The following is a 13647-nucleotide window of genomic DNA, read 5'->3' as shown; positions in this document are numbered from 1 at the left end:
CCTAATCTTACAAAGGCAATAAAGTAAGCTGGCTTTAGAAAAAGGATGAAACCATTACAACCATTTTTAAAAAACGCAACAGTGAAGAAATAGGCTTTTCCTGCGTGGCTGCAGTGAGTTAAACCTTCTCTGCAGACCAGTGATTTCAGCAGCTGCCCTGAGGCTGATTTCTTCGACTGAAATTTTAGAGGAGTAGATTCTGAAGTGTCTGGTGTGTAATTCACAGTACTTTATGTCCAAAGGAAGGGGGTAAACATTAATTCAGCCTGGTTGAGAGGAACACATTAACTGGACCTTTAAGCTCAAAACACTTGTTCAGATTCTTTTGTGTGCCTTTCTGAGTGTAAAAAGCACAGGTTGAACACTGGTGTGAAGCACTTGTGGAAAAACAAAAACAAACAAACCATTAGTCATTGTGCAGCCTGATGGATTAAAGAGCTCATTTCAAATAATAAAACTCACTTATTTTGTCGGCCATCTATGGAGAAGAAAAGCTCCTGTAGCTCCTCTGTAGTCAGGATCCCATCCGCAAAGTAAGCATTGAACTCTTCAAATGACAGCTTGCCATCATCTGAAACACAGAGGAAGTGTTTGGCCTACATTATTACAGAGGAACAATAACAACCTAGTGTGTGTCACCAATTATGAGATCATAAAGTCCCAATAATCATCCCAGGAGCACAATGAAAGCATCTCATGAGGATTGTTTTCAGGAATTCCCTTGTATGAGATTACAACATGTATTAATGAATAATATCTTCAGACACACTTCTTTGCCTAAACCTCATTGGTCATTATTTTGATGGCACAAGTCCCAGACCAGGCTCAAATTGAGTCTTATGGATACAGAATATTGCTGACGCTTGTATGTGCTTCATGCTAAGCAAATTAACATCTTTATATTATTATTGTATTAGCCATAATTTAAGCACATTAATTTGAAAATGACTAAATGACTAAAAATACAAATGACTAAAATATCTGAGATTCCATTTATCCGCTTAATAGCATCTTACACAACACATGTAGCCATCAACAACATGCTTCAGCTAATGATACTCTAGAAACTCCATTCCCTGTAATCTGAATCCACCATATCATTAGTTTCTTGTGTCTATACCCCCTTTTTTCTATCTCTGGTGTGACAGCACACTAATCTTACAAGCCGATGGGAACCATCTTGGTGCAAATTACTTCTTTGGTTTCATCTGTTTCCTCTCTACCTTGTTCTTCTTTCCATTCTACTCTTGCTCTGGAGAACAGGCGACACATTTATATTAGTTGTTTTGTCCACCCAACAGTACAAAACCCAAATATTTCCAATTAACAATGGTTTCAAGGTCCCATATTGTACATAGTGAGATTTTCATGTCATTTTCGATTATAAAGGAGGTGTAGTTTCTGTACTAATACTGTGAACCTATCTAAGCGCTCAGTCCACAGAGAAATGCACACAGCCCGTATTCAGAAACTGAGCCTTAAAACGAGCCATCGGGACTTCTGTAACTTTGTGATGTCACAACAAAGCAGTCACGGCTCTCAGCCATGACCCAAGCCCACCCGCAACCACCTCAGAGCCTCTCTTCTTATTGGCTCACAGACCTGTTTTTACTAGAGCCCCAGAGAGAAGCCTGAGAGACGAGATGTAAAACTACATTGAGATGGCTTTTGGTATTTGAAAACCACAAATATATCTTCTTATAGATAAACACCTCAAATAAAACACTGGAAAAGTGTAAAATATGGGATCTATAAAACATAGCAAAGGAAGCAAATTCTCAATTTGATGAACTGGAATCAGTTTAAACAATTAATCATCAGCATTGTTCCTAATTAACTGTCTGCCAAATTGAATAATTATTTCAGCACAAACTTAGTATTGGTGGCAGGTACTCAAAAACAAACGTCATGTTTTAATGTTGAATGTTATTTGTAGGCTACTGTGTGTATAAGCCAATGAAAACCTCGAAGAAAATAGCTCTGCAGCAAATATAGTCTACAAAATACAACTGTAAAATGGACAAAACTATACTTTCAGCAGTTCAGAAATTTTTCTCCTACTTCTCAGACTGGTTAACTGCGAGCACAGCTTGTTGTGACAGACAATACAGAGAAAAATCAATAGAAGAAGATAAATAGCACAGTTGTCATCTGTGAAGAAGTGCTCCTTCGTGAGCCTACCATCAGTCCGTCTACTGGCACAGACCACACAGATCAGTCAGCAGCGGGACTGCCAGAGGGAAACTGCGAGATGTTTTAACCCTCCTCAGAATCCAGACTAACAGATAGATTGGTATCTATGGAGAACCTTTCTGAGCCACAACAGACACTCAGGCAGTCAGCAGTATATTGGAAGGAGTTGGTTACTCAGTCAGTTTATGTGACCGAAGGAGAGACCAAATGATTAGAGATAAATGAGAATGACCGTCCAGTATTTGTTGCATCAGGCAAACAACAACAGACTGGTTTTGTCATAGAGGCTCAGACAGCTCCTGAAACGAACAAAAACAATCCAGTCATGTCATTACTGCATCCATACAGGAACTACCACCTCTTTTTTTTTTTTTTTTTGGCTCTGGCTTTTAAACCTTTTGAGTCCAGGATGACTTTTGGCTTCATAAACCCATCGAGCAAGCTGCCCAAACAATGACCCTGTCTGCAACATGACAAGGTAAAAATGAGAACAGTTTAATATATGCCATGGAGTTCCAGTTGGCTGACTCAGCATGAAAACTCAAGGGCGAGCTTGGAGACCATCTGTTCAGCTGGAGCCTCTTTGACACTGCTCGTCGTTACCTCTGACCAGAATGTGTAATAGGACTATTCTGGTCAGAGACGATGCCTGGCCCTCACTACCTTGGCCTACTTTCTTTCTCAGACAGTCTTCTAATCCTCTTCTCATTCTCTATCTGCTTCTTCCTCCTCTGCTTAAAGAGCAAAACCAAACTGATAACAAGACTTAAAACATCTTTTCTGATTAAAGAAAAATGTGTTTCCAGTCTTTGCCTCTCTTTAAAATACAAAAGAATTGTAACATCATACAAATAGTTAAAGGAGACAAATCTGTGTTATTCCTATACCTCAGAGCAAAAAATGTGCATGTTGGAGCCGAGACTGATCTGTCCTGGGGAAAGACTTTTTCAGGAAACCACATTCATGCATCATTATCACACTTTAGCAATAATCTTTAAACCTTTCATGATTAGTTTTACTTATATTTTGATGCCATCTGTAGTTGTGCATCCAAGCCTTCAGATCCCTCCACACATCTTTGTCCCTTCTCACTGTGTTGTGTTGAATCAATGTGTTTGGAAATCTTCCTATATTTGGAGTGCCAAACCAGACAAGCAGCAGTTATACTCAGAAGTGACACTCTAGATAATGTGTTTGATGGACTAATGATAAGCACTGGCAGTTTCTTCTATTCACTTTGACAGTTCTGGGTTAAACGTCTTCTTCTTCATGTTTAGGGATGACCGCAACAAACACACACAAGCCTGGGCCTGATTTACTTCTTCTATTATTACAGTGATTTATAATGAAGACAAAAGATTTCAAGCTGCTTGTTAGATGGCTAATAAGTTGTTTTTATTACTCTGTACATTTTGAGGATTGCGTTTTCTTTGACTTTGAGTGACCTTTGAATTTCTGATTCCCCATTTTTATCCACTTTCAAATGTGAGCCTTGATTGATTACTGTTTACACACAAAACAAGTTGTTTTCACGAATGAATAAATGCAAACCCGGTCTAGGAGCAGCTTAATTGCCATCTGCAGTGAGTGCAAAAACGACATAAGTTAAAAAAGTTGGAGGGTCGGCTTGGGTTGAGTTGTAGAGGTGAACAGATGCCTGTGTCCCATGGTCCAGCACTACTCTGAACTATCACTTTTCGCCCTGTGTTAGGAGACACCAAAGTCTAAATCTTGAACATGCAGATCTATGTACTAAGATTAAAGCCTTGCAGATATGAATTGGGTTTGTTTCCACATATGAATGTGCCCTAACACAACTTTGGAAATATGTGACTGCATGTGATTTTATATCTGATTCCATTTATGCAAATCCACAATAGATCACTTTAACTACAGTAGAAGTTTTTAAACTTACCTAACACGTCTACTAAGCATTATATTTGGTGGAAAAAAGGGCAAAAGTTGCAAGTGTATATGTTTGTCATGCACACTTTAAATGCCAAACATCAATCGTGCTTTTAATCTCCCACAGGCCCTTCAGGGATGTTGGTGACAGATGGCATCAGGAAATTGAAAATGCAAAGTCAGATGAGGGGGATTATGTGTTTGTTATCTTAAGACTTGTGCCTGTTGGTTTTCTTCTTAACTCCAATTTATGCATCCTCACTTCCATCATTTAGATCTGTTTTTATGACTTGAGGGGCCATCACTGCTCAGTCGAGTGTCATTCTGAAGTGACGTTCATCATCTATGATGCGTTACACAGCTGTGTTATTTATCACTGCGTTTATATATTACAGTGGTTGTACTGTTCTGCACTGACAACAACTCGTCTTACAGCAGAGTTTCTCAACTTTGCTGTGTTGTTATACCTAAAACTTTTGGCATTTCCTGACCCAAATTTGCTGTGAGTTATAATCTAAACAGTTCATAGACTCCCTATTTCCCTTACAGTTTGCATATGCTCAAATAACATGATATACTGTTACTACTTACAACTGCATTTCCCTAAAATTTGTCACTACATTTATTTTCTTATCTTGTCATGTCCCTCTGTGTTGTTTTATTAAAGACTGGTTGCACTAAAATGCCACTGGCTGCAGTATCCAGTTATTAAACAGATTCCCAACACAAACGCCAACTGATGCCTTCAAATTAATAAATCACTCATGCATGGCCAGTGACATATAAGGAACACTGAGGTCTCTGAGTAGATCATCCATTCCAAAAACACATTTACATAACATACACATTTAGTCCTATATTATGAACATGACTTATGAGGCACTCTTCTCATGTTTCCAGTTAATGTCAATGTAATGTGATTTTACAGCAGCTTTTTCTGGAAGATTTTCAGACAACAAAACAACAAGCTTCCTGGTGAATAACGTGATCATAAAAACGAATCACACTCTGCAAAAAAAAATGTTGTTGACCTGGTTTTAAAGGAAACAGAAGCTCTTTGAAACAAACAAAATACCTGCCACATTACTTAAAATTAGATGCAAAATCTTCTCCTTTTCTTATAACTTTTCATTGATATTTTTCACGTTTTATAATGATGTTTTTATAAGAAAATATTTCTGTTCACAAAGCTACAAAAGGCTCAAATGCTACATGTCTGGTGATTTCTAAGATCAAGAAAAGAAAAAAAAAAACTAAAGTATTACACTTTAGTGACAAGTCATAAGAAGTATGGACATTATGAGACACATATCCAAACTAGACCCATTTATCACTGCAATTTGTCTGTACAGCTGTTTCATTTGAAAACAATAAATCACCAGCATGTTGAAAACAGATGTGGCAGAAAATATTCACAGCACACCTGAGTAAAAAGGGACCAGCTAACCGTCTAATATTGCCAACATAAATTGAACCAAAAATCTACACAGTTAAACCATTCATATGGCATATTTCCATTATTACAGCAAGAAAGAAGCTATAAATCACACTGTAGGTTGAGTCAAAAGCAATATGCGTAGATTGCTCTCTAATACTGAGCCAGAAAAATCAGGAATTTCAAGGCGAGAAAAATGTTTCCAAAGAAAGAGTGAGGCTGGAGAAGTTTTGCCGATTCTCCCCCGCACCAGGAAAAATACAGCTTGTACCTAGCCTTTTCTCCTTTACAGTAAAAAGTCAGAATAGCCTAAACAAAGAGAGTATCAGAGTAAACAAGAACCGAATGAGCAAGTGAGGGGAGTCCTGTAAAGTAGGGCACAAAGTAGGCCGGATTCTTATCTCTCAAAAGGTTAGTCCCATTGCAGCCTCTCCTATGTGGTTTATAAATTCCCATAAATGCATCACAGCTCGCAATACTAAGAGAGTCGAGTCTTGTTTCTTCATAGTAAACTCCTATGCAAAACTGTATACTCAAACCTTTTCCGATTGTGGTATTCTTGGTATCAATGCTCTACTTGGGATGTGTTCCACCAGACCATCTGTGAGATAAGCTGTCTTTCTGCTTCCATCCCAATTTAAGCCTGTATGCTGCATTTAGACCACATACAACTACTGCTTCTCCTATTTTCAAACTCACTAATGATCTGAAGCCGACTGGTCTTTTCCTGCATGTTGGAGCGGATGTCAGGCAAGAAGGTTCATTAAAAGCTGAAGAGACAAAGAGGAAATTATCTATATCAAAACATTTGGATAAGGAAGACTTCATCTTTCCACCAAAATGTGAAATTTTGTCTCGTATTGATTTTTATAAAGACAGCAGTTGTGTTTTGTACCTAAACCTGAAGCTGCTGCACATAGAAATTTCAAACAAGAGTGCTGATCTGTGACCATTCCGCCAATTAAGTTGTGTCACAGTTGGGGTTCTGTAAGATGGCTAATTATCAGCAAGATTTCATGCACACTGGTGAGAGTGAGTTTTAAACCATTAAAAGAAGGATATGCTTGCAGTACAAAAACTTCAGGGACATGAACATGTGCTGTTTCTTTTCTTTAATCAGCTCAAGGTTCTTTTTTTCTACCATTTTCCAAAGCTTTCCAACACATTACATGATATTTTTGAGCAAGTTTGCTCAGCTCTCATGGAGATGGGTCCATTGACTTGCAAACACAATAGCTCAAAGACCATGTAATACAGTTAAAAACTATAGAAAAAGCTAGTGTATAAATCTTGTTTTGCTGTAGGACTTAAATCCAGCTTGAAGCAGTATTTTTGCCATCTAACAAATGTGGACAAATGTAAATCCAATATTCTCTTTCTTTTCTGCTCTGGCCTCTACAAACTCCCAAAAATATCTGTCTCTATAGCTGCTGAGTAGTCCACTGGAAGACACTGAAATGCTCGGCAGAGCAGAGGGGAATGGGGTAGAGTGATGGTTATTTGTAGGCTCCTCACTACTTAGACGTAGTCATATGACCCATTTTAATATAAAAATATTGATTAGTGAAGCTTATGCCAGCAGAGGTAAGACGTCCTATGGCTGCTGGAAATGAATAAAAGCTACTTAGTCTGCATGTTAACAAACCCACTACTCATACTAGATGTTACATTATTCAGTGAAACGTATGCTTAGAAAATTATTAGTTATTATTATTAGTTTCATATATATTTTAATACTAGTTTATTATTCACCCCATTCTGCTGCGGAAGATCTCATCTTTAGTTTGTTGATATTATGTATTCAATCTAATCCCTGTGGCATTTATTACTGAAAATTAAAGAGCAGTGGATGGAGCACAGTATATTTTATTTGTGTGCACCCCCTCCTTCTCCACAGCTGGTTCAGTGATGACAGTCATCTGAGCTCATTATAATAAAAACAGTGAATATATTTGGTTGGAAGCCGTAGAACTATTCATCACAAACAAGACTTGTCATAGTGAAGGTTAAGAGCTGTTGAGAAGTAATTGCTGTCTGGATATATACTGATTACAGCCCCTGTAAAAGGGACAATGTCCCTGTAATGTGTAATTTTTCCTGATTTGCTTTGGCACCTTATTTCATCTTAATTAGACAGAAATAAATATCTTTTTGGGCAGGACATTCTTAGTCATAGTACCAGCAGAAGAAAGGAGGGTATTATTAAAGCAAAGATCTTTCAAATCTCATATGTAGTGGGAAAGAAATATTACTTTCATAAATATGTGATGAGTCTGGCAGATTTTGCATATGGGACAATCAACAGGGCGATGACAAGATAATGGAATGGGTCTGTGTGAGACACTACCCCCCCCAAGATTACTATTTTTCCACTTTTAAAATCTGTGCAATTCAATACTGATGGCTACATATGTTGTATTTTGAAGTGAATTGTTGTGGTATAAACAACAAACTAAAACCAAACCAGCAACAAAATTAAGCCGACGGTTATTATTGTTGTAAAATTAATTCTCTCCTCCAACCCCATTCAAATGTTCTGTGTTTGCTTTCACGTTTGCTTTACTGACAAGCATCTGTTTGAGATTTGAGATTTTTCTCTTGGTCTGCTGAGACCACTTCCTCTTTCTCTGCTCAGCTGTCGTGGTTGCTCTTGGTTTAGTTTGTGTTGGTGGAGTTGTGCTCGTCTGGACCCCAAAGGTTATAAAAGCTGGAAATCTCTGTGGGGTAAATAAACGTTTCTGTGAGCCAGTTTCAGTGTCATGTTTTCACGCTTCATTTCATTTTCATTCATTTTTTGTTTGTTTTGACAAAAGTAATGCAACAGATGAATCAGACAAACGTGCGATTATTTTGTGCCATTACAGCATGATAATTTTAAAAGCAGAAAAACAGTCTAAAACATCTGAAACTAGAATTGCCGCCTCACGGTTGAATGCCTCCACCAACCAGCCAAGTTGAAGGAAATATGATCACAATCTCCCCTTCCTTATTTACAACGTTGTGTAACGGCCAGAAGTGTTTTGCAAAACATTATGTCGTCATAGTGAAATTGACCTTTTGGATATAAGATGTCATCACTTCATTATTTTATCCTATTAGACAGTAGTGTTAAATTGTGTTAGCATATAAATTTGTGAGTTATTGCCAAAATTCTAATCAGTTCATCCTTAAGTCCTCTCTTCTTAGTCTTAAGTGAATGTTAGTGCCAAATTTGAAGAAATTCCCTCAAGGTGTTACTGAGATATACCTTGCCCATGAATGAGACAGACAGACGTACAACTGGAAAACATAATGCCTCTGGCGCTGGCTGTCGCAGGTGTGGAGGTATATCAGGGACGAATAGTATTAGTCCATGATGCAACAAAATCACACATCCATACACACACAAGAGGTGGCTCTTCACTTTCAGAATGTTTTCAGATTTACCATAATCCAACAGGACACACTGTAAACCAACAGCTGCGTGGAACAAGTGTTGCCGCATTTCCTGGGATTGGTTCAAAGTTGCAAAAGTCAAGACAATCACTTAAGTAAAATTAGATGAGACAGCTTGAAGGAAAGTTGGTAGAAAAAAAAAAAGTAATTTCATCCCAGTACAACTCCCAGAATGCATTTCACATTACAGAACTATGATATATAAAAGCCTGATATCAAGGGGTTATTGAGACAAACGGTAACTACAACAAATTCTGTTTGAGTCTATGTGCTTCCAAGGTTTGATCTCCAAAGCTTACAAACATGTAGTATCTATGAGGGCCTTACACACTGTGCAATAACAGTCATCTTACAGGCTCACTGCACAAGACAGTTTAATAAAATCTTTTTTTTCAATCTTTTTGAAGGACGTTAGATTTTCCAATGAATGCCTGGATTGCCTGGATATCGTAACTGCTCTATTCAGAAGTAGCACCTACCATAGGTATATGCAATCCACAATGTAATGTATGCAGAGTGGTAAACTACATGTTGCTGTTGGCCACTGTATTCTGTGTCATTGCATACCGTATTCTGATTGGTTCGTTTGTAGACATGCAGTAGTCACACTGTCAGCATTTGTTTCTACATTTCATTTTTACTGTCAGAACTTTGAAAGAGACTGTAGGACTGTCCGTCTCTCACAAATTACAACTTACATCGGCCTAAAATTGCATAGTCCATAGAGGTCTCTCTTACCTATAATACTTACCTACTTTAGGGTAACACCCCACCCCCCAATCCACCCACCGCCAGAAAAAAAAATAACTTGGCTCAGCCCGTGTCAATATGACTCACATTAATTTGTAAACAGCACCCAGTCAACTGTTTCGACACTGACAGAGAGGTGCTTCATTTTGTGTGACACGCTCTTCCACTCATGGCTATAAGCCAGGATCTTAGCATCATTTTAATTGGGCGGAGAAACTTGTTGGACCATGAACAGGAAAGGAGCTTCACTCTAAGAGTCATTCATGCAAGTCCCTCGTTTCTCCGCCCAGATTGTCTCAGGAATAATAACAAGTGAAAGAATGTGGGGAAACAACAAGCATGCATTGTGACAAATTATTCATCACAGGACATGTTATGTACTGTTCACTCACCGTTTTTGTCTGCTCGGCGGAAAATCTGAAAAAAAAAAACAAAAACAAAAGAAAGAGGGCAGAGGAGATGGTTATTACCTCTAGCCAAGCATCAATAAAGGGATTCTTGCAATAAGCAGGTGCAATTATAAAGCATCATGGCAGTTTGTCAAAAATACAATAGGATGTTTGACGTCTGCTTTACAAGGTTCATTTGTTCTGCTGCACTGAACAGAATAGTCATACGAACAAGGACACTGACAAAGGCTGTTATACTCTGAATGTGTGACTCATGTTAGGTCAATTTGAAAACAGGTTTATCCTTCTGAGGTAAATAGTAATTTCAGAATCAGTTTAAGGCCAAACAGTTATTATCTTAAAGGTTCCTTAGTCACTATATCTGCTCAAGTGGAAAAATGTCTTTAAAACCATATTCAGCTCGCACAGACAAACTGCACTAATACAATGTGCAGCGTGTGACGTGGATGTGCAAATGAATTAAACATTTGTTGATTATACTGTATAGTTTAATACGTAAGAGCAGTTGTTGCCCAGGTAACAAATAATGAGGATCCAAACAAACAGGAGAGCAATAGCCACAAGCTGAGGCTCATCAGTGGTGCCCAAAGGAACGTGGAGCCAGCAGATCTCCCAGGGCACTAACAGAGCGGTGGTGTATTCAAAAGATCAGCTCCGAGCATCAGTCACTAATGCTGCTGCTGCTGCTATCGGCATCTGATGCAGCTAAGTGCATTGACTGGCCAGTGGCTACAAAAAGATCTAGTCCATGTTTCACCCACAAGTGATTTAGTGGGCCATTTTCACTGCAAACATTTTATTGTGTCATAGAAGAATGAGCACAGGTGCAATTAATAACATTAAGGATGATTGAATCAAAGTTCTAGGGTCATGCATTTATGTGTGCTAGCTAATTGACTGGTACATTTTAAATTAAACAGAGACACCATTAGTGTTATTAATTACACATGTGCTTTTACTGTTATGACAAGTCAAAATCTCAGCAGCTGCAAACTACAGTGCTGTATTGCTACTTTAATACCCAAATGGTATTTGATTTAAGCTGATATATGAACTGTTAGATAATAATAATATTAATGTACTTAGTCTTTTGCTGTCGTTCTTTGACACATGTATACAGGCAACATTGAACAATCATATCGTTCTGGCTCCTTTCATTCTATTCCCACTGGGATTTCTGTTACTCAATGTTGGTTTATGATTAGCATGAGAGACTGTGATGCCAAAGTCAGTTGTTTGTTAAAATAGCAACTATGATGAGGATGTTTCTGAATGAATGAGGGATACATGGTCACTTAATAAAAACAAAACTATCACCTCAAAAGCTATCACAACACTCACTTGCTACAAATGCAAATAAATAGCCTCACAAACTTGTTTCACATGGAACAGGTACATTTTACATATGCAGTTGTGCATAGTGTAGATATGTGACATACCAGAATCTTGGTACTTGGTACCAATAATACTGAAGTTCTTCGATACCAAATTCAATAAAATGGCAAAAGACAGACATCAGAGACTACTGCCCACACAGTGTGCTACCACACACGCACATGTGAAGCAGTAGTTTAAACTGGCTAACAAGGTGAGAGACCCATGGTCTGAAAATATTCATTTTAAAAGTCAGCGTTATATTTTAACAGACTGAACGGTGATGACTGTAGCCTGCTAATTTTGTGAGCACCTAGCTCTCCTCATTAGCTATCGCTACGTTAGCCTCTACAAGCTAACCTTAGCCTTTGTGAACGTTGTGTGGAGCTGAATTCTGTGTACAGAAGCGGATGTCTGTCTTTAAGCTGGTAAGATAATTTTGAGGCGTTTCGTCCTGTGGCACCATTTGCATATTGGCCTTTCGTCTATAACTTGTCCCTTCTGATCCGCTCAAACACAAAATATCTCCTTACACTAGTCATAGCGTTATTTTTTCCCCACAAGTCGCCACCGACCTGTTGCTGCACCTGCATTTGCTGCTGTCATTAGTATCTTCGACCTCATGCACAGCTGCTGTTGGACTTTTACCTTATCTTCCCGCTGCAGTTCATGGGTTTTCGCTGTAGCTTATGAATTTTGAACGTTTCTTTATGGCAGGCATGTTCAAAGTCCGGCCCGGGGGCCAATTGCGGCCCGTGTTCAAATTTTCACCTACAGCCTCTGTCATATAATCAATAATATGCGGCCCGCCAGCACTGTTGACCACAGTATAAAATACACGCGTACAAAAAAAGCTATTTTACATTTCACCAGAAGATGGCAGTAGACCTGTGGCCGCCGTGACCCTTGTGTGATCCTTTCAGCCCAGCCCATTTCTGACATGGCGACTGTAACTAAAAAAAAGAAAAGTTGACAGCGAGGGCCGCCGCTTCCAGGACAAGTGGAAATTGGAGTATTTTTTCGCTGAATTACGAAGCAGTCGGCACCAACACCAACAGCTCCCTCTTGTCAACTTCTACCGCCAGCTGGATGAAGGCATGTTCCAAGAGATTCGAACATTTGCTAAGAAAATGCTGAGCTTGTTTGGCTCAACATACTTGTGCAAGAAGACATTCTCGGTTATGAACATTAACAAGAGCCGCGCGAGGACGAGACTAAGTGACTCTCACCTGCGTGACGTCTTGCGCATCAAAACCACTGTTTTTGAGCCAGACCTGGACTACATACTGCAGTCGAGATCTCAGTATCACCCTTCACATTAGTGCAGGCAAGATATGTGTTTAGTCCTCTGAGGTGAATAAATTGTAAAATCTCAGTGAATTGATTTTTTTGTGATGATCAAAACCAAAGTTTTGAATATGCACGGACCACTGTTTTGAATTTAGAAGTTTACAGTGAGCATTTAATAGTGAATAATACGTAATGTTTCAAATGAACCTAGATATGTTTCATCTTCCCAAAAGTTTTTTTTCCAGACAGACCTTTTCTTCATTTTATGTGGTCTTCAAATATGAAAGGCAGAGTGATTTTGGCAAAAACTTGAAAATGAAAAAAAAATTAAGTATGCCATTTGCAATAACAAATTTCATAAAATAGTTCATTTGTATTAAATGTTAATGGTTCAAAGAATGTCAGGCTGAATGGTCGGCCCCCACACATTTTCACCTTACCAAATCTGGCCCTCTTTGCAAAAAGTTTGGACACCCCTGAGTTACACAGTGGACCTTTTAAGGCAATCTGCAGTAACTTATTTCTGCCCCATTAACCCCATTACCATTCTGTTCAAAAGAATGCATTTTATTAAGCGTTGCTGTATATTGGGTAAACTTTAAATAAAGGGCTGATTTGTTTTAGCATTTGTAAGTCTCCTTGAATTTGAATTCATATATATGTATTAGGTGAACCTGGATGAAACTAATGCAGTATAATGGAACAGGCCTTTCAGTAAATCCTCCTTCATGAGAATTATAATGTTCAGTATTTGCTGAATGTGTTTGAAAAGTGTTGGTTTATTTTAATGGTCAGTGTAGAGGCTGTAATTGTGGTAATGTTTAAGTGTACTGAGAAGTGTTCCTAATAGTTTGT

At 38.5% G+C, this 13647-nt stretch overlaps 1 protein-coding gene across 1 annotated transcript in view; it reads right to left on the bottom strand.

The window, feature by feature from the left end:
• The window catches only part of necab3 (N-terminal EF-hand calcium binding protein 3), a 40062-nt gene that overhangs the window by 19899 nt on the left and 6516 nt on the right, over nucleotides 1–13647 (bottom strand). The window contains exons 2-3 of the mRNA XM_023426065.2: nucleotides 10111–10135; nucleotides 463–571 (exon numbers count right to left, since the gene is read on the bottom strand). Of these exons, the coding sequence (XP_023281833.1) occupies nucleotides 463–571; nucleotides 10111–10135 (134 nt within the window). The remainder of the gene's footprint in view (nucleotides 1–462; nucleotides 572–10110; nucleotides 10136–13647) is intronic.

This window comes from Seriola lalandi, unplaced genomic scaffold (assembly GCF_002814215.2).
Source record: "Seriola lalandi dorsalis isolate HSWRI2012SDOR001 ecotype SW California unplaced genomic scaffold, Sedor1 jcf7180002054805, whole genome shotgun sequence".
Taxonomy (NCBI): Eukaryota; Metazoa; Chordata; class Actinopteri; order Carangiformes; family Carangidae; genus Seriola; species Seriola lalandi.
This window is presented reverse-complemented; position numbering and strand designations above follow the sequence as displayed.